The sequence below is a fragment of the Columba livia genome, chromosome 5 (genome assembly GCF_036013475.1).
Source record: "Columba livia isolate bColLiv1 breed racing homer chromosome 5, bColLiv1.pat.W.v2, whole genome shotgun sequence".
NCBI lineage: Eukaryota > Metazoa > Chordata > Aves > Columbiformes > Columbidae > Columba > Columba livia.
In genome coordinates this window covers 22,370,204-22,392,335 of record NC_088606.1, presented here as the reverse complement: position 1 = coordinate 22,392,335, position 22,132 = coordinate 22,370,204, and the positions used below count along the sequence as shown (strand labels likewise).

At 42.5% G+C, this 22,132-nt stretch overlaps 1 protein-coding gene and 1 long non-coding RNA gene across 3 annotated transcripts in view; both read right to left on the bottom strand.

The window, feature by feature from the left end:
- GTF2A1 (general transcription factor IIA subunit 1) overlaps nucleotides 1-15,573 on the bottom strand; it is a 31,282-nt gene extending 15,709 nt beyond the window's left edge. Inside the window, exons 1-5 of one of the 2 annotated variants that reach the window (XM_065063755.1) lie at nucleotides 15,509-15,573; nucleotides 7,657-7,758; nucleotides 5,755-5,962; nucleotides 3,158-3,222; nucleotides 934-1,009 (exon numbers count right to left, since the gene is read on the bottom strand). In XM_065063755.1, the coding sequence (XP_064919827.1) occupies nucleotides 934-1,009; nucleotides 3,158-3,222; nucleotides 5,755-5,962; nucleotides 7,657-7,671 (364 nt within the window). In that variant the 5' untranslated portion in view covers nucleotides 7,672-7,758; nucleotides 15,509-15,573. Of the gene's footprint in view, nucleotides 1-933; nucleotides 1,010-3,157; nucleotides 3,223-5,754; nucleotides 5,963-7,656; nucleotides 7,759-15,125; nucleotides 15,457-15,508 lie in introns of those variants that run through there. The other variant, XM_065063754.1, reaches the window with a different exon arrangement.
- Nucleotides 15,574-16,099: 526 nt separating this feature from the next.
- Nucleotides 16,100-19,368, bottom strand: LOC135579554 (uncharacterized). The gene is made up of 2 exons (XR_010472847.1): nucleotides 19,046-19,368; nucleotides 16,100-16,450 (listed from the first exon to the last, which is right to left on the bottom strand). It is a non-coding gene; the product is annotated as an uncharacterized LOC135579554 (long non-coding RNA).
- Nucleotides 19,369-22,132: the final 2,764 nt, after the last annotated feature.

Below are 22,132 nucleotides of genomic sequence, written 5' to 3'. Positions count from 1 at the left end.
ACCTCGCTCCTTGTTGAAGAAAACATACCATAAATATTTCCAACAAAACAAAAAAAAAATTATGACCACAACAAAAGTAACAAATATGAGCCACAAATTATTCTATGCTATGACAAACATAGATGTGCTTCCTTAAAAACTGGAAGTATTTTAATTTCTAGAACAACTACATATTTAAATTTTATTTCAACTACATATCCATTAAACATTCAAATGATTAAAGCAGGAAGATTAAGTCCCAGGTGATTCTGAGCAGACTAGATGAATTACTCTGGTAAAACCAGCAACTGATTCTATAAAATAAGCTTTTTCAGATTTTTCTTTACCCTCCATGCAGAACAGATCTAGAATCAAGCTTATAAAATCAGAACAATACAAAAGGACATGAAGCATCAGATACACTGTTCATAAAAGTAACATTTAATAATCTTCTAAATGTACCACACAAGAGTATTTTAAAATGGTAAATCTAAAATAAAAGTAGCATTGCCAGCAAAATTCCAGCAGAAATTCCGCTGTGTATGCTTAGCAGGTATGAGAAACCTTAAGACATTCCTCACCTGAAGCCACAGATAAAGTGACTCTGCTTTTTTACAGCCAGTCTAGTATCTGTGTTCACATCACACATCACCAAGCTCAGAAATACGCAAAGGTGAAAGGCAGCAACATCTGCCTTCTCACTTTATGTGCTTCTCTAAAAAGTGGGGAAAACTTGCACAGAATCTAACCCACACCACTGAATCACGAGGTTTGTAAGACTAGCAAGTCAGTGAGGAAACAGCCCAGGAGTCTAGTCAAAGGACTGCACTTTTTTGTAACAGTGGATTCCCAGGTTCTGCTTCTTAACAGTACACAGCAGGGAATAAAACCCAGAATTTCTCCCTCCCGAGCACCCTCAAAATCATTGCTTAATCTCAGTATTAAGACAGTTACCTGAATTTGTAAGTATCTGCTGAACTGGAGTAACACCAGCGGGGAGAGCCAACGTAGCTGCAGTGGCTGCAGCACTCTGAAATACAAGAAAAGCTTTTCAACCACAGACATTATCACCAGTGTTTCATCTCACAACACACTACCTGAAAATATGTAACATTTATTGCTGTTTACAATGTTTGCACACTGTTTTCTGCATGTATTTAAATGCAAACATTAATCATCTGTACATTATACTACATACAAAAATTATTTTCCTTCCTCCTTAATAGGAAGATGACTGGAGCAACAATCACTAAGCATCACACCTTAACACAGCTCCATGTGGTTTCTTGGTTTATCTGCAAGCTCAGCAGACTTTTTTCTCTTCTGTCTTCTCTGTTGATCTACTAATAAAGTACATCACTGCATTGCTCATATGGCAATTTTACTTATGCTTTTTCAAAGCAGCTAAAGACAGAGGCCTACGAATCTGAAGAAACATAAGGTACTGAACCAATGATCATGTTCGTCTGTCTTGTTTTCTCAAGAGGCAGTTATCAGGTTTGCACTTTTCTTCGTTCTGTAAATTATTTACATTTCAAGTCCCACATAACACAGCTCTTTTGAGTGAATATATGCACACAGTGTACTGACTGTTCAGAGAATGACTACCTTTTCTCTCAAGTCAGCTGGTTAGAAGAGAAAGCTGAAGACTCTCAATGGGTAATGATTTGAACTTGCAAGGAAATTGAATTCCAACACAATTATGGGAGCTTAAAACACAAAACTCTGCTTTAAGTCCTCAACTCTCCCTTAAGGGAAATGGATTTCTCCAGAGGCCTCTCCATTTCAAAGGTCTGACTTAAGCTGCCTATGGGAAAGCTTCCCTTTCCCCACTATAAAGGAACCATGGGTCTTTGCTACTGAAAGGATTTAAACTTTATTACTGAGTAGAACACATACTTCCTATCTATAAGATAAATGATCTCCCCATATCAGCTGGTCAATCTAGTAGTTACAACTGCCAAAATTAGAGATCACCATACAAAACTGGAAAGTGTTTGCATCCTCACATCGCAAAGGCAGATGAGTAACTCTCGTTACTCTCTGCCTTCCAAGGTATTCAAGGTCAGATACATTCTTTAGTACCAACTTAAATGCTTCTAATAAACACATACAGTAATTCCAAATAAATTCTGTAACTATTTGCTGAAGAGCAGTCTTCTGCAGTATACAATTCATCTACATTTTGACAGCAGCAGAGTTTTAAAAGCATGGCATATTCATTTTTGCAATACCCACTAACAAGATGTAAATGAGTGAGACAGAAAAAAATGTTTAACTATTGGACTTATGAAGTTACAAATCACATTGAAATGGTTGTAAAGCATGTAAGAAAAAGGTATTGTCAATGTGTTCTCAGCCTCTGGGTAAATCATGCTATTTGAGTAACCAAGTTCAGGGGTTTTTTCTATAATAAGGTCAGCAGGTAATGGACAAGTAAAGGCTAGGCAAGCTCTTGCAGCTTTGACTAATCATTAAACTTTGTTTCATGTGCTTTTACCATAAAAGTGGTAAAAATGTAATAAATTCTGGTCTTAATAAATGTGTTTAACTTGTATTAGCTGTTGTTATCATTGCTTTGCAAGCATTTTTTCAATTGAACCAGGGCATTTAAAGCAAGATCAGATAACTAGAATTAACCTCTGGAGATAAAAACTGCAACAAAAGGGTAAATGACCAGGCTCAGTTTTATATGCTATTACTAAAATAGTGAATCAAAATAATGTGACCAGTAAAGACTGATGTGAATTGCTAAATAATCTCTCATTTTATATGAGCTTAAGTTTCAGAGTAGTTAATGTTTCTTCCTGCAGCTAGCAAATACAATAGGCTTGCATCAGTTAATAGTGTTGTGTTGGTATATGACAAGCACATCATCATGTAGATTCATATCAACAGTACTCCAATTTCTGATTAGAAAAAAAAAACGTTTTGGTTAAATACATTTAAAGCAGAGAATCAAGGTAAATCCTAGATTAGTTATCAAAACTGAAGCCCTGGATAACTGTTCCTAGATCGTCAGTGCAACAACAAAACTCAGAGAAATGGCTGACAGCTTTATCAGTGTCTCCTAAATTACTTTTACCCATCTGATGACTAATATGAGATTTGTGTTTACTATTTAATCAAATCAACCTACATAATGACAGTGTATGTATGTATAAACTGCTTTTCTTACCATGCCTGATGCATTCATGTGCGGTATCAGCTTGGAATCTGGCACAATAACCTGCTGCTGAGGTGCTAGAAACAAACAAACGTAAAAAAGCATTTCATTAAAACTACATAGTCTGCCCAAAATAATATCCAAGCCAGAACAACTTAGAACATCACCCAAACATCAGCTGAGCTTCATAACAAAGCCAGCTACTGAACAGTCTCTGATCTTATTAAGACAATCAAGACAATCTACAACAGCAGCTGTGAGGTGACAGGGCTATTTTAGCTTTACAGATCTTATTTCAAGGGCTTCAGTCACCTTTTCTGACCCAAGGTAAATCAAGACTTAAAATATATTTCTGAAATCAAAGGTATTAGTGCAATGTTGACAAACTTGCTGATGTCCAGTATCAAAGTTCTCCAAAAGCACCGACAGTGGTTAACTCCTAAAACAGACTTAAGCAAGGATTGTTGCAAGCTGTAGAGTGTGTTTACAGGATGCAGCAGTTAGCTTGAGTTAGGTCTAGTTAGCACAGCTGTCAGCATAAGCTCACAGTCTTCACTGTCTTTCTAACGCAGTAGAAGCAGATGAAATATCATCAACCACCTGTCCCAAACAATAAAATAGTTTTGGTGGGCTAAAGGAAATAGGTAGCTTAATCGTGAAAACAACCTGTTGATCATACAGAAATGCAAAAGTGTCCAACTCTATGGAACAAACAGGTTGCCAGTATTAATACCAGTGACAGCAAACTGGAAAATGACAGAGCAATTTGACCAAACTAATCACAGACAAGGTATCCTCCATGCAATCCTGTAACCAAGGACACTTAAGAATACTGGGGATAATTCAGTTTCTGGAAAAGATTCTGGGGAGGGAAGCACCACAACCTTGCACCATGATCTGAGGCCACCTCTCCAACCTTTAGGGAACCCACAGAGGGCAAAAGAGCCCAAGAAAATCTCGTGACCCAGTGTGGCAGATGCACTTGACCCCCCTCCAGCCAAACCAGCAGCAGTTTGGTTCAGGCTCTAGAGGAGGCAAAAGCCTGAGCTGTAGCCAGGCCAAGAACTCCAAGAACCTGCAAGGAAGCAGAACAGCACACTGAACACAGACAGCAGGAATCACCGTGCTGACCATCTTGATCTCCTTCTGAGCCCACACCAGGCCACACAAGGAACTACTACACCATCTCTCCCATGGAGCAGGGAAGCCAAGTAATTCATAAAACTGCATGTCTGTGATTAAAGTGGTTTGATATCCTAATTTCATTTAGCCTCCACACCATCATTTGGTTGTAAGCCACAACACTGGGCAACAATAAATCAGTTTTTATTGTATTACTATAGGTAGGAACTTAGTGCACCCTAAGACACAAGCAGGAGGGCAGGAACAACCTCCATTTAGTGGAGGGAAACCTGGTCAGTAGAGTCACAGCTATTCAGCTAGGGAGCCACTCGATGTCTTGGTGAGCAGACTTCCCAGGCTCTGCTGACTGCCACTTAAACTGAGACACTCAGATCATTTAAAGCCACGTGAATTTAGTGGTCTTAAAATCAATTCTATCCCAACAGTTGAAACCGATTTACATCCCACCAAAATACAAAGTACTCTAAGAAAAAAAATAAACAAAACAACAGACACACACACACACACACAAAAGTACCAACAGGTTTTTGTTACACTAGTGCTCTTCTGTTTTAAATATATAGCAGTTGGGTTTGGTAGCTTTTTTGGGTGGTCTGGAGGAAATCAAATCATAGCTATCTTTTGTGTCTATGACAACATAGGTTGTGATCCATGAAATCTGATAAAAAACCTGAAGTCTGTGACTGACTACCACAGATAAACATTTTATGCTACAATTTTAAGAGCACACTGAAAACTCAACCATTTAACAGGTGGCAGATTTGTTTACACAGCATATACGCAGTAAAATCCAGTAGTATTTACCTCAGTTTTCAAACGGAATTTTAATTGGCAAAAATATTTCCCCTAAATTATTAATGAAGAATACACAAGAAAGTAATTACAAGACACAATACTGCTATGGCTAGCTAAAATATACCTCGAACATCCACACCTACACAGTGTGCCATCTTTCAAGACCACAAAAATACCTAGACATTAGGTTATTCACTTGAAACATGTTCTAACCTGAAAAACCATCTCCTACATAGACTGTTATGGAAGTATTTTTTCACATCCTAGCATCCACCTATGCTAAATAATATTTTTTTTAATTTATTTGCTCACTACCTCATGACTAAATTGTCAACAGTATATGTATACTGCCTTGAAATTAGAGCTGCTAATGAATTTTTGATAGAATCTGAAAGTCGTGTATTCTGAAAATATAAGTTACATAGTAGAAGACCAAGAGATGAATTCAGCTTTTCCAGAATCTTGTGAAAAATATGCTAACACAAATACCAAGATATTTTTTGCCAAGACAATTCTCTTGACCCATTAAATAGAGGCAAATAGAGACAAAGTTTAACACGAAGACACAAAGTTATTCCTCAGGTAAACATCCTGCCCTAAATTTAGAATATGTTTAGCAGTTGGTCTAACTTGGGAGTCTTTTGCCAGAGAGGTAAGAGAGTAGGTCTGACCTTGCTGAGACGCTGGAATAAGGACCTGTTGTGGCTGAGACTGCTGCTGCACAGTCTGCTGCGGCTGAGCTTGTGTATGATGGTGGTGGTGGTGATGCTGCTGTTGCTGCTGCTGCTGTTGCTGCTGTTGCACCTGCAATAAAAGCTGCTGCTCTTCTGAATGGAAGCCATCTACAGCCTTGGACTGCATCAGCTTGTTCTCCCACAGCTAGTTTGGAAAAGGAAAGAGAAAGTTCTGCGTATGATTTTTACTCAACAGGATTTGTAACAATATAGAGACAGTACTCCAAAATCAAATTTGTTTTCATTGCTTATCTTGTATAGTCTACTCAGCCAAAAAGCCCTTAGGCAACTACAGACTGAAGAGAGAACTCCAGAGACGCAATGTTTTAAGAAGAGGACTTAAATATCCCTTAAGAATTGTCAGTCCGAGTTTAAGCTTTAACCTTTTTTTTTCTTCCAAGTGTAGAAGATACATAACAACCCTAATAGAAGCATTAATAGAGATAAACTGGTAATTTTAAATTAGCCTTCAAATTTTCACTTCTCTACCTTCTTGCTTTCTTACCTCTTTAATCAGAAAAACAATTCTTTATTACAGCTTTCCTCAAGCCATTTCTTCTTAGAGCTCCTCAGTTAAACTTGCTTGAAGACTACTGCTTCGTAACACACAGAAACTACCTGTACACCTCAGCAAATGCCTCTGTACAAGCATTTACCCAGTTTCTACCACAATATCAAATTCAGCTTCTCCAGGCCTTCAGTTCTTGATGTCAGCTGACATGCCTCCCAAAAAAAAGCCATAGATACAAAAAAAAAAGCAGCTCTTGCAAAAAGACAACAATGCAAGCATTCTGTAATTTAGAGTCAAAAAGCCTACAGGCACCCAGGACTCCTGATTTCAAATCCTGCTTATAGCTGCCTAAAGCCTTCCTCTTCAATACCTTGTTTTCCTTCTTGCCTTTTTCCTCATTCAGTCTTTTCTGGCATCATTTGCAGAATATGTCTGTGACAAAAACACCAAGGTGGTTTTCTTATAGTGCTCACTCCATTTCCACCAAGACAAGTCAGGGTTTCATGGAAAAAAGGCTTCACCTGTTTCTGTCTATCCAAACTCAAAATTCTTTTCCCCCTCCATCCATTTTTTAATACTTAAAAAACACTGAGAGCATGGGACATCCTGCATTCTAAAGAGTCGATATTCAACATCTAAGATAAGCAAGCAGGTACTTTGCCAGTTTCCTTTTCGTTTATTTCTTCTTGGTTTCACCACCCGCCTTTTCTCTTCCCTTTTGAAGGGCTACTTTTACTCAGGAAGAATTTGAAGAAAGTCACAGCAGACCCATTAGAGCTCAGGTCAACACGCTGCATTTCTTTTCGACCCTTGGTGACAGTTCAAACCCACTGTATGTAAAATAATTCTGAATCTGAGAGCTTCAGAAAAGTGTGACGCGCACATTGCTGCAAACGACAAACCATACAGGCGAAAATCTGACAATGCATCCGACAATGCAACTCCTCTTCTTCAGAAAGACAGAAACATCAATCAGAGCAGGCATTTTATTTTTCCCGTAGAGAAATCTTAGGAATTGTCCTCCTCTAAAATAAACACATTCTTCCCCTTCTTTTTTAAATACGTAAAGTTTTGGGGACTAAAATAACACTGTGAATCCGGATTCCTGCTGTTAGCTTATGTCAAGTTTGACATGCCAGACTATGGAAAGTAAACAAGCAGTGTATATACAGCAGTGTAGTTCAAATGGTATGGGGCTACAGATATGCAGATTAATACAATGCTTAGCTAACTAAAAATTAGTATTTTTATTGTGTACAAAATTAAGCAGATCCCAAAACAAACTGCTGTATTGGTCTATTCAAAAAACCTCTTCAGTTGCAACTTACTGTTTTGAGTTCCATAAGAACTTGTTCATCCACTCCTTCATCCAGAAAAACTTCTCTGACATCATTGATGACATCTTCAATTACAGACCTGTACAATTTAGGCTTAAAAAAAAATAACTAGTCAGCATTGTTTAGAAATAAACTTATAACTTTAATGTTAAAATAAGCTTTCCCCCCACAAAAAAATCTCTGAAAACTGCATTACAGAATACAGTGCACGTTTCTGAGTGACTAAAATATCCAAGAAGTATAAATCAGCAAGAACAGCTCAAACGAGATTAAAAGGGAAGGGACTGTACAGTGTCTCTTGTGACATAACTATGGCACTGGAGTTTTCAAGCCATGAGGAATGTAATTCAAAACAGAGAAAAGGAGATTGTGTTCTCTTCAGTAAATTTGTTTCCTGCTTGCCAGTGTACATACTGAATATGCAAAAGTATTCGCATGTGTACAAAATATTCATGTCAAAGAAGGTTAAAAGTTCAAAAGGATATTATATAAATACAGAGAAAAGAAACTTGTTAGTACTTGTTAGTTCAACAGAAAACAAGCATAGCTGAGAATGACCTAGAGCTGAAAAATGTTGAAGGCTCAGAAAACTGGAAGCATTCATGTAAATGTCCTGTTCTTCCCTACACATCTGTTTACAGAAACTATTGAAGACAGGATATTAGGCTAGACAGACTTCTGTTTTCAATCAGTACTTATGTTTTTACACTGGAAATTCTTCAGGGGGAAATACTACAAATATATTATTTATTATGCTGATTTCATGCCTAAATTGTCAATGATAAAGTGAATTGCCAATTCACTTTAGGTTGCCCAAACAAGCTGTGGAGTCTCCATCCTTGGAGATACTCAAAAGCTGCCTGGACATGGTGCTGGGTAACGAGCTGTAGGTGGCCCTGCTTCTGCAGGGGGATTGCAAGGTGGCCTCCAGAGGTCCCTTCCAGCCTCAACCACCTTGTGAATTTCAAAATGCAGGTACAGTTTTAAAAAAAGAATACTTAACCTTATCAATTAAAGCACAACATTTAATTCATAGGATCACGAGATAATTGTACTATGCACATACTGTATCTTTTAAACAGTACAGGTTACACCTCTCCACATACCTGTAAACCTCAATGGTATTTAGGTTGGGTTTAGATATCTGTGCTATCTAATTGCAAGGTAGTACCTACAAGATCTAAATTTGGGTTAATCAATCTGGAACCGCTGAAGCATATCTACTTCACATTGACTGCTCATTGGGCTGGGGTAGACCATTTTTAAACCAACCTGAAAGAAGCTGCAGTTTTTGTAAGCTGACATCTTTCTCTACCCATCCCGTAACTTGCTTAAGCAGTAAATCCCCAATGACGCCACACACATCAGATATGTTGTACATATGCAAAACAATCACTCTGTCCTGGTGCAGCGGGTTTGGCACCCCAGGAGGGCTGTACCTCCAACACACACACAGAAAACCTGCACCAAGCACATGCAGTTAAGTCCAGTAGTGCGGGAGCTACACAAATTTACTACACACACTTGAAACATTTATTTTATGCCTACACCGTTGCTTGATGCATCCCAGAAGTGCTGAATTTGTTACAGATATGCTAAAGATTATATTGCACACGTTACGGAATTATTATGCCTATGTTATGGAATAATGGCGGGGAAATAGCAGCACATGATTTACTAGTCCAGGAAAATGCTGTGTCACCAACAGACAAAAAGAAGTTGAATATCTTTGCTTTTAAATGTTTGGAGTTTTGAGGGATTTTTTGTTTCTTTGGTTTAGTTTTGGGTTTTTTTTCCCTTTTTAAAAAAAGGGGGGGCAAACAAAAAAAAACACCCATACTTTGAAATTCATTGATATTACAAGGGGAGAGAAGAACCTATTTGGAAGCCAATAACTAAGGACCAAGCAGTCTGATGGCTGCTTAGTGCATTACATCCTTAGCGTTTAAAACAAATTCAACGACAATGCATACGCGAGTGATTTTTCTTCCAAAAAACAAACCACCCCACAAGTGGGGAAAAAAAAAAAACAAAAAAAAAAACACACACACACCAAACAGGAAGGGGAAAAAAAAAACAACCACAAAACATATCACTGTGTTACTGGCCACACGTCAATACTTCAGTAAATGGCACACTGTCAGCACCCTATTATTTCTTTCACTTTACATTTCATCAGTTTGCTACTTTTCAGCTCTAAAACATGCTGCTGCAAATGAAGTAGCTGAAATGTTAGAATTCATCCGTCTGTTACTTGTTTCTCAAAAAAAATTTCTAGCCTCAAGTAATGGTAAGTTTGCCATCTTTGAAACTACATTTATAGCACCTATGTCTAAAACTTCTCCAGAAGAAACAACACATACCAGACTACTTGCAGATTCTTGTCTTTCAAACCAATACCGCGTGCTCACCTATCCAGGTTTCAAGTTCAGCATTAATTGTGCTTATAGAGACATTTGAAACAGACTTTCAAAGCCAGATGACTCTTGAGCACTAATATTTTAAATCTGCATACTGTATAACTTAGAAATACCAAGCATCATTTACAGGATTATTTTTCAATTTAGATTAATTCATAGCAGATGCAAAAAGACATTCCACTTAATAACATTAAGTCCTATTATTTCTATAATTAAACAAATTGCATAAAGCTTGTACAATTCAACTAGCATAGAAATGCCACTTAACCTGCTCCATGCATTGTTCCTCACTGTCTTTTTTAAAAGAATCTGTTTCTTAACGCCAAAACCACATTCTGCAAATAAACAAGTTTAACCTCAGGCATGTGAATTGCTGTACTTACGTCAAGAGAACTACCCGTATGTCAGAAATTACCATCAAAATTCCTGCAGGATGGGAATTGCATTTGTCCTTAAATCCTCCTCTCCTTAAATCATCTATTAGGTCTACTTTTCTAATAAAACAGGTTTTACACAAGCAAGTGCTAGTAATTTCCACCAGCAGTTACCATCTTCTGTCTCCACAGTCAGGCGTTTTTGTAAGGTTTATTTACAAAGCATCCTCAACCTATAAAGCCCTAGGAAAAAAAATACCAACATTCAGACACAAGAAACTGACAGATAAAACCTACAGCCAAACAGTCTGCTTGGGAATGTTTCCTTTTTCCCCTGTGTAGTGAGGGGAAAAAACAAATTCGAAGAGCAGGATGCTGGTTTCTAGTGTCCAGCATTAGTTCAGCACGAGAGCAGAAAGGCAGGTTAAGAGCACAGATGTTCACTCTGACACAGCCTCCTTCTGCACACCTTCCAACAGCCCCAGCTGGGGGGCTGAGCCCCCCAAAACACAAGAGCACCACACAGGTGCAGTAAGCCAAGTGCAAGACAGTTTACAGAACCCCAAAGCACTCTGTGTGTGCATGTACGAGCCACACAGTGCACTGGACCTAAAGATGGGTCAGAATATTTGGATGCTATTCTAATCACACAGTATCACAATATATGATACACCCACGGCTGTACCATTAGAAGGAAGGGAACAGTGAAGAAAGTATCTGCACGCTTATAATGAAACAGTGTCTGTCTGATTTCTCCTATACATGTTTACTTAATACTCAGAAAAATCCTGTCTGGATGAAACCTCTCTTGTGTACATTCCTACAGAGCATCCAGCCCAGGCTGATGCAACAACATCCACAGAGGGAGCAGCAATGCCTTCAAAAGCCACCCATAGTGGAATACTGAAGAATCACACAATGCTCTTCTACCTCAACAGACGCAAATCCAGTAAAATTACAAAACAGCCTAAAGCCCTGGTCTCTAAAAGGAAGCATATTGTATTGTTTCAGATACACGCCAAGTGTTGGCTTTAGGCATTATTTATATGATGCTCAAGCTGTTTATACAAGCCATCTAAGGCTCTGGAGTTGAATGACAAAATTATTTTCATTCACTGCTTACTCAAAAAATACATGTGGGAATACCTTCACTGAACAAGGCTAAAGATGGGATGGCAGGTGAGTTAAGCATTCCAATAAATTTCTGCATTCAGTCAGAGAAAGCAATGAGAACATAATGGAAACTTTAAAAGACTGCTATTAAAATTATCATGCTTTCATCTGGTTTATATTAAAGTGTCTCCCTCATAAAGAGTACATTGCTGTAAACTTCAAGCTCTTTTAAGAGCAAAATACTCAAATCACTCTTCAATAAACACTATTCCAAACACTTACTATAGATTAAAGACAACAATTAAAATTCCTGATTTATTAGATACAACCACAAACACATAGAAAAGACTTGAAATCTGGTAATTCCCCCTCTGGGAACATGAGGAAATGATTATATTTCACTTTCTCTGTGCATCTTATAAAGAAAACTCTGAGTATGCTGAGACTGCTACACACGCACACACTCCAAATCCAAGGAGCAACCATTAAGCTATTTTAAGAAATGCCACATGCCTTTAGGGGCTTACACTTCCTACATTCCTTCAGTTTTAAGCCTACAAAAACTGCATCTCTCTGTAATGATTATCACAACACTTGGGATTTTAGCAGTTTGGGTTTCCAACAATCAACACATTATGGAGAGATACACCACAGCACACTTTGTGCATTTGGCAGCAGTTGGTTCCTGGTTGCTTCTGCAGTTCTCTCTGAAACATCACTCATCTTCCTCCTGCCTGTGCAGTTACAGTTGGAAGCGAGCTGTATGACAGCTGGAAGAACACACTGCAAAGGTAAGTAGTTTGGGTCACAATTACATCAACAGTGTGTGTAAAAAAAAGAAGTAATACATAAAATCTACATCGTAAGCATTAAAATTTGAGCTTTTTTAAGTCGTCACGGCCTTGTACAAATAAATTATATTTGTCATTTACAAAATTCTATACTGCACACATCTATACTGCACACATCTTAACTGCTAACATCTTATATTTGTCCCTTATTAGGAAGAACAGATTTCTAGCCATTCAGATTTGACTGGATGGTAACATGATACTGTTGACACATTAGACCCAAAGGCCAGCTTCCTGAAGTATTTAGAAATGTTCTGATTAATCTTTGGTAACCCTATGGTAAGCATCATGATCCTTGCTATTGAATGACATCTGAATTTGACAAAGTTGACCACGCACTGTTGCAAAGTTTTACTCCTTAATTGAAAATCAGCCTAAAGCATACCTATGTGAAACAGGCTCATTTTAAGCTTGGCTTTTGCTATTCCAAACACAATCTTTAAACACAGACACTTTCCAAGAGACCTTTACAGAAGTTATGCCAGTACAGAAATACAGCAGCAAGAAAGCAAGTCTTGGTAAACTGCTGAATCAAAGATATTTACGAGTACTCTGGAGATTGCTCAATACATACATATTTTGCTATTCAGCAAAAACTCAGTCAAAAATGAGATGCAAAACCTCTAATTTACTGTACAGAAATCAATACTTTTCTTGCAATTAGAAAATAAAGCCAGAAGTTTATTAACAGAAGGGTAACTAACAGATTCTGCTCACACACATTTGATACGCATCTTACTGAGTAACTGCCCTGCATGTAACAGCTTACTAGTTCCCTAATATTTTGTGATACAAAACCTGATAAAATGTGAAAGCAACAATGCTATTTCACAATTGCACGACCCTAACTCCCAGGCAGGTCTGTAAAATTTCTGATTTGGAAAGGAAAACTAGGATGTTTTTCTTTTGTATACTGGTGTGCAGTATACCAAATATTGTAGTTAAACCAAATGTTACTGAAAATTCTAAAACCTTTGCTCTGTCTGGACTGTAATAAAATATTTCCACACTTTAGTCACCAGAAACACACAGAAGTCACTGACTAGCACCTGCAGTCCCATGACCCATGAACAAAACTCTAATATTAGTATTACTTTTAGGGTGACAGCTGTAGCCAGACCGTGGCAAAGCGCCATAAAATAAGTACCACATCTCTCCTTGATGTACTAGGTAAGAACCGTTTAAACCCTACTTTCCCCACGCAGCAGAACTATTTCTAAGACCTTATGGGAGCACAGGAACGTTCGCTAGCTGTATGCGAGGGGCACGAAAAAAATAATACAAAAGAAAAAAGGCAGAAAAAGGTAAACAGTTTCAAATGCAGGAGAGGATGAAAACCGTCTTTGTGCAATGCGTAAAAACAAGGGCAAGTCCATTTACAGCGGCTGGGGGACACCCCCCGCCCCCGGCAGCAAGCACCACCGCTCCGCAAGCCGCCGCGGCGCGGAGCGAACGGACCCCGGCGAAAGCCCTGCCAGGCTCGGAGGACAAGCCGCCCGGCTCGCAGCCTCCGCCGCATGCACCTCCCAGCCCGCGCTCCGCGGCTCGCTCCCTATTTAAAGGCTGATGTGGTGTTTAAATGGAGAGGCGGTGACGTGGGGCTGGAAAGCACCTTCCCATCCTCGCAGAGTCTATATTAGAGAGCGGCAATAGCTCTATATAAACAGGGCAGCCACAGGGAGGAGGAACACAAGGAGCAGGGAAGCCATGATGGATCTGAGAGCCACAAACAAGGGGGCCGAGCCCGCCGCCGGGACGCCGGGTTTGTCTCCTCCAGCGCTTCGGGGCGGGGGTCGCGGCCGGGGGGCGCGCAAGGGGGACAGGAGCGGAGAGGAGAGCGGCGGCCGGGGGGGCTCGGTGGCTGCGCAGGTCTGTGTGACTGCTTGTTGCAAACCTCTGTGAGTACAAGTGCAGCAGCCAGCCACCCGCCAAGGTGCAGAAAGCACGAGAAGGGAATGGGGGGGACAGGGTATATATATATTTTTAATCTCTTTTTAAAATAAATACTGCCTCGCTCGCCGGAGAGGAGGTGAGGGCTTTCGCCCGGCTTAGCCGATCCGGCCGGGCTGGGATAAGTGCTTTTCAACCATCGTCTCCTTCTTAAAAAGCAACATAAAATGGCTCCAGCGGAGCCCGGGCGGACTTCGCCGCCACCGACACCACAAAACGAAACCTGGCTCGGGCGCCGCTTCCCCTCGCCCCGGGACGGCGGCGGGGCTGGCGGCAGCGCTTCCCCCGCCGCTGACTGCAGCTCTCGCCCCTTCCCCGGGCGGCTCCCTCCGGCGGCGCCCCCCGCCCGCCAGCCCTTCCCCTCCCCGCCGGACCCCCAGCCCGCGGGCGGCGGCGCGGCCCCGGCCTCCCCCGCGGGGCTCCACCGCCCGCCGGGCCGCCCCGCCGCCCCCGGGCCGCCGCCCCGCGCCCCCGCTCCCACCGCCCCGCTCCCGCCACCGCCGGCTCCGCTCTCTTCCCCGCCGCCGAGGCGGCCGGCGCCGGGCGCCACAAGTTGGCTGCCGGCCGCGGGGGGAGGCTGCGCCGAGCCCCCCACCGCCCCTTCCCGCCGGGGGCCGGGGGGAGGGGGCCGGGACCGCTCGAGGCGGGCGGCGGGAGGGAAGGCAGAACGGGGGAGGGGGCGGCGGGCCCCGCCGGCCCCCTCCGCCCGCGCTGCCCCCGGGGCCCCCCTCACCCCCCGACCCGGTCCTTACCACGGGGTTTGTGTTAGTCGAGCTCGCCATGTCCCGAGCCCCCCGGGACGCCCCCAACCGCGGTGGGGGGAGTCGCCCCTAAAACAATAAACCTGCCCGGCTGCGTCCCCCCAGCGCCCGCGCGTCCCGCCCCGGCTCACGGGCAGCCCCGCGGCCTGGCCCGGCCTCGTTCGCCGGCCCTGGGGCTGCAGCCGCCGCCGCCAGCCGCCCGCTCTGCCCGCTTCGCCCCTTTATATAGCGAGAGCCGAGCAGCTGCGCGAGCGGCCAGGGCGAGAGGGGGACGCGGGCGGGGGGGCGGCCCCGGCACCGCGAGAGCTGCTGCGAGACCGCGCCGGGCTGGGTGCCGTCACGTGAGGGGCCCGCCCCGCCGCCATGACACCTACCGAGGCGGAAGTGGTTGCGCGAAGTCGCACACCTAGCAGCCGCGCAGCCGGGCCTACCGAGGCGGAAGTCTCCGCGTAGCCTCGGCAGGCGGCGCCGTAGCCCCGCCCCTCTCCGCGCGTGGCGTCATGGCGCCAGCGAGGCGGTGGCGCCGAGCGCAGCCGCGGCCCGATGGCGCCAGGCGGTCCCCGGGCTCTGGCGGGACGGGCCCGAGCAGAACGCGGGAGCGCAAGGGCCGCAGCCTTTACGGGGGAGGCGGCCGGGACTGAAACGGCCCGTGCTGCCGGTCACGGCCGGTGTCAGGCTGGGGAAGACGTGAAGGCGCCTCAGCTTGGCCCATGGCGGTGGAAAACCGCTGCACCGGGCTGTTCCCGGCCCGCGGGGAGGGGCTGTGCAGCTCTGCCGGGCCCGCCGGGCGCTGCTGCCTCCCTCGCGGGTGGGTAAAGCCCCACTGGGCCGAGGAGGCCCAGGGTGCTGCTGGGCCCTGAGACACCGCCTGGGCTGGGAGCTCAGTCCAGAGCTGGTCAGGGGGAGGGTGGCACCAAAATTTAAGAAATTAACAATATCCTCCATCATAGACTCACAATGGGCCATCTGCACTTCCCAGTGTGCAACACTGATACTTCAGCAGTTCCTCATAGAATCTGCAATAGGATGTCCCAGCTGTGCAAGAAGTTGTTCAGGCCCTGCCAGCTGATTTGACTCCCATTTTCCCCTCTGTTGCCATCTCTTCCTTTTCCACTCTCTGTCTTTATACCCTTTCTCTATAGCAACTTGTGAGACGCACATAATTACAGGAAAATCTTCTCAACCATAAGTATTCTTCCATCAAACGTAATTTCACCCCTGCCACCTTGGCTCGGTCTTTAGCACAACTTCTGAGCTCCGCTCATCCCTTAGACCTCCACCAGTAAGTCGCCTGTGCAAGTCCCACTCAAGCAAAACTGAAAAATAAGATTGAATTCAGACCCAGCATACACAAGGCATAGCAGGTTACATCCCTTCAACAAATACTGTGGTGCAGATTACATTTGTTATATTGCCTTCAGCCTATTAACTAGCCCAAGTAACAAGCTCAGGAGCTCCTGTGTGGTATCTCATAATGGGAAGGAGTTTGTTTATGGGTACAGGACACTTTCTCTTCCCATTCCTCTAAATTCCTCATTTCTATGGTCATGAACACTTTCCTCCCTTCTGGAGTGCATAATTCCTATAGGGACATGAGTGATTTACAGTGGGCCAGCTGGTGAAGTTGCTGTTCACTGCTAGAGCCTTTGCCAAAAAAAAAACCAAACCACACACAACCATAGTTTGCAAAACTTTACCATTCTCAGCTGTCAAACTCCACCTTTTTGCTGGAGTTTTCCACCTGCACAGCACAGCACCAGAACTGAAGAGGGTCTGCCCCCTCAGAAGCCATTCATGGTCTGATGAATGAATTCTGGGGATTGATTGAGGTGCTAGTGTTACTTGACTTCTGATGCCTCTGATAAGAAGGTAGTGATCTCTCACAGAGGGTTTGTACTTCGCTGTGAAGTGACTGGCATACCACCAGGAAGGAATCAGATTGCTGTTCATACCTTCCCTCTTTTTGACAGGGGGTACTGGATAGCAACAGTTCCCTTCCCTGGAACCCCCTCATTGTTTTTCAGAGTGGTTTACCAAATAATTAAGAACAAGTTAACATATGGGCATGGTAGCAGTAATGGCTCAGTCTGATATCATGCTCCTTTCCATAGTTCAGCAGACTGTCTTCCCAGAACGCAAGATCTGCCTGCATAGTCCTGTCACAGTTTCTTAGACACCAATATCAAGTTGCAGTGCAGCACTGCAAACCCCGAGTGGCTCTAAAGAATATTGCTGTGAACAAAATCAACCACTCATGAGAAATGCCCCATTGAGTCAGACTAATGGTCCATCTAATCCATGGCAATTCAGCTGCTGCTTGGGGAGAGGAAGCAAGTTAGCTGCTTGCTGAAGTCTGTTCATGTTGGGTTTTCCCCAGCATCACAGCTGCCTGCTGTATCAATGTTAGGGGATTCTGCTTCATTTGGCATTTTGTTAGACTGGAATAGTGTACATTTTTATGTACAGTGCAGTAGCAACACTGTTAATTTGGGTAGCGTCAGTAGGCATAAGCTACGTAACAGCATTACTTTTATAGTTAACTGTATTCATCTGCCAGCATTCTCTTTCGTTTGTCCATCAGGCACAAATTATATTAAGTTTGTGTGTTATCGTGTCTGTCTTCTTTCTCCCTAAGGTTTCTACCGCTGACAACTCAGGGTGGTTTCACCAGGTTTGGCAATAATGTCAACTTTACTGCTGGCTGGACACTTCTGTTTTAGCCATTGTACTGTCTAGACTTGAACTCCTCAGTGATAATGGACATTACATCCAGAGCAAAGACAATGACATTTTGGTAAACTTCCTCCTTCACTGCAAAAATCCTGCCAAGAATAGGATAGTGTAGGGAAAAACACATTTGTGAGCAAGATCAAAAGCTGATCCTAGGTGTGCTAGAGGAGGAAATAAAAAAAGTTGCCTCTCAGTCCTAGGCACTATCATATTTCTTCTTCTACCAAATGCTTAAGACAAAGATAAGTCATCTTGAGTGCCTGGGATGATTCTGACCTGTTACCAGAAGCATCTCTTGCTTCTCCTCAGCAGAGGAAGTGACTTACCACTGCAACAGGAGTTCAGTAAGTTAATATAAAGCGTCTTGGATATGGAGATGTTTTTAGTTAATCTCTTTTGTGGTCCATCAGAGAACTACATATTTTAGAAGAGAGATTTTTGAACTTTTGAGTAGGAAGCAGCAGGGTCAGAGAAGAAATTTTCTTGAGTATGATTTGTGGGTTGATTGCACTTCTAAACTTCTTGGCAAGTAGTAATACATTGCTCTTCACAGAATATCTTTCAATAAGATATTTTGCAAAGGGATAACCAATGTATAAGTATTTGCTAATGAGGGGAGCGAGGTGGGACACTTGCATCTAGAAACTCAAAGGTGCTAAGTACCTGTGACTGCCACTGAAAGCCCCCAGCTAGCAATTCAGCTGAAAATAAGAACCACAATAAATCTTGATGCTAAGTCAAAACATATTAAATTTGTGATCTTCAGTTTGTGATCTTCAGTTTGTGTGTTTTGTGTTTTAAATGAAGAGGTTTTTTGTTCATCTGAAAAAGGCAAAAATAATATTAATAATAATCTGAAGCTACTCTTCTGTCTTCCAGGAGCAGACCATGAGTACTCCTGATCTCCTGCACCTGGAGAGATGATCAGCATCAGTGTGCCCTCATTGCTCTTTGAAAACATGTCTGATCATACAGCAAAGCATGGAGTACTGAGTATGAGGTGTTGCTGACACAGTGGTTTATAATGTCTTAGTTCTTGAAAAAACAGAAAGTCCGATCAACACGAACTGGCTCCCCTCCCCTCCCCACCCTGGGGGGTGGTTAAGCAAGGAAAACAAAAATTGGTCTTAACTATATTACAGGAGTGCAAATCTTAACATAGACAACAGAATGAGGCTTACCACCAGCACGCCGTTCAGATTTGCCATTCTAAATTGTGTCCACATTGACAATCTGCTGTTGTACTTGGGCTGGCAGAGTCTCCCACTGTGGGAATGAAGACAACATACAATTTTCACTCGGCGTATTACACTCTTTCCTTATAAACAAGCTAAGACACTGAACACTTTTCAGAAGGCTTCGTTGACATGGAATTATTATTAGTCATGGAAGTAAACTTTCTGACCCAACCTCTAAAATGAAAGTTTTCCAGATGAATGAGTAGATACACATTTAACTCTAAATTGCAACAGCATGTGTTAAAAACATAAAACAGGAGCATATACAGAACAAAGCCAGTCTAGCAAATGTTAACAGGTGAAAAAAGCTGCTTGAAATCACACTCGCACACTGTGAGTTTAGAGCTTATGTTCACCTCTATGTTGAACTTGCTCTTGCTGCTTCCACTCACTGTACCAAAGAGACTATAACCTTAAATAAAATTTGAGAAAATGAGGTGTGGGGTTTGTTTTGTTTTTAAGTGTACCTACAAAGCTCAAAAATAACCCAGTAAGCGGCCCAAACCACAATCCAAAACTTCAGGCACAGGCAGAAGTTAACAAAAGACACATCATACCAAAGCTTTTCTGAATGCAACCAGCCCTCAAGAGCCAGAAAAGATGCTGACACATAATAGAGCTTATATGATATTAGTTTCAGGCGGTGTTCAGGTGGTGTATAAACATTCTTTAATTAAAAGGTATAAGATAGATGTATAGAGAGAGTGACATTTTCCTTCTAACAGCCTGCTCACCGTAATCTAGTGGCTGGAAACAAAAAAGAGTAAACCTATCTCTCTTGCCTTGAGCACTAGATTCTCCCCCAAGGCAGAAATGGAATGAAATAGCTCCCCTCATCCTTATTCCAAGGCATCTCTATTTTTCTAGATGGATTTACATCTAGAGCTTGAAGCACTGCAATATGCTTTACCAAAGCACATTAACACCAGTTTTAAGGATCTAACATACAATTCAACTGCTCTCCCCACAGAGAACCAAACCTTGTCATCTGTGCCGTTTGTCTCTAGTGACCTTTCAGAGGGCAAAAGTTAACGTTTCAGCAAGTTATCAGCTTGAAGTGCTAGAGCTGGCAAGGGCTTCAGAGAAGCTTAGTGCATATTAAGCTTTTATTTCATGATCAGACTTTTAGAGTCTCAGGCTTGCTCTGCTCTTACTAAATGCTTAATCAAAGTAGGAAGCACAAATAATTTTTCTTTAATATGGACTAAGATCATTTACTGCTAGAATACCTATAGTTGTTTGAAGGCAACTTACCTAATACACCTTTCTCATCAGGGCATGTCTAAACAGGACAATAAAACTTAGTTATACAATCAAAGTCACATAGCTACAAACCTTAGAAAGCCATCTTCCCACCTCCAAACAAAACACGTAAGTTGCATCTTGATAGAAGATTACGTTAGCAGGTGACCAGCTACTATTGTTGTTTCGTTGCTGTTAACTCCTCCTGTCCCCATGTGTCCCCAGTAGACCTCTCATGCCTTTGAAGACTGAGGGACAACACCACAAAGCTCAGAGGCCCAAACACCCATCAGAAGATTTTCTTCTAAATCTGCCACTAACTGCCAGACCCTTTCCTCTCAACACTATGACTTCTCCTGTACCAGAATTACAATTCACTCTCTGTTTTATACACAAACTCCATAACACATTTTGCAAAACCGTTCCTTTTCTAGGACCACTCGTAACTCCTCTGCTTAAAGAATTAACCTCCCTCAGCCAATCCCTCAAAAAATCACTTCACACAGCTGCACCAGGGTCTTTGTAACAGCTGTTTCTAGTAAAGGATCGGTCACAGCTGGAGAAGGCAACAAGTGCTTTTCCAGGCTGTTGTTGCTTTGTACACCATTCACTTACACCTTAGCAGAGGTTTCTGCTGCTGTAGATTTGTGGATCAGAGATTGTTTCTTTCATGTCTCTGGTTGACGAAACTACACGTAGTTCATAAAGACAAAACTTAATTGGGACACTGACCCTGTCGTTCCCACGCCCCCAGGCATTCAGCGATAATGAGGATTTCAGGCATTCGGATTTCCTTCCCATACCACTGTGCGCTCCTTCCCTCCCTGTGCCACCACGTTCTGCTTTTGCAGTTGTGCCAGTTCCTTGTCGTGCCTTTTTTTTTCTCTCCTGTGCTGGCTGATTTTTAACCTGGATCAGTTTCCTGATCTGGTTCATAGGGCAGCCCTACAAAAGACGTGTTAGTGGGACTGAAAGAGCTGGCAGGAGTAGAAATAAGTGACCAGAGGAGGAAATGCTTCAAAACAACATTGTTGCCAAATGCTTTGTTATGTAGAAAAGTCTCCAGGCTTCCCTTTATTGAAGAAGAATTGGCCATTACTAAAATGCAGACTCCACTTGCTGTAAGTAAGCTATAAGGCTTGTAGTAGGAAGATTACTGGTCTTCGGACAGACACCACCCCTTTGTTTTTCATGTGTGTATGCATGTTTGTTCTGATGCTTAGGTCTCTACAGACTGACTGAATCATAATTTGAATACAGTACTGATTCTTAAATAGCTAAAAAACAAAAAGCCCCTAAAATTCTGAAGGCTTGAGCTTCTTCACAAGGGCATGAGCAAAAGGAGTACCTTCAAGTTACACATTCTGTCAGGACTACCTTTCCTAAGTGCTTTTTAAGTAGTGACATTAATCACTTGGGCTGCAACTGTAATGAATCACAGCTGCTCAGCTGCGATGAGTTTCTGACAACAGCCAAAATATTGCTGGCTCTGATTCATGGGTAACAAAAAATCTGCATTTAAAATATCAATTATATTTTCTCTGTATGCGATGTGCTACATTATGGATCTAATGCAGAGCTTTACCTAGCATGCTGGTAAATGCTTTTACTGATTACTGCCATATATTCTAGCCAGCAGCTATCATGTACAAACATCCACAGAAAAACTGAATTGACTTCAGGAAAGTTATTCCTGATTTATATGGGCATCAGAGAGTGAAATACAGAGAAAAATTTGCACGGCGTGATCTATAGTGTGACTTCGCAAGCCCTACATACCTCAAGCTG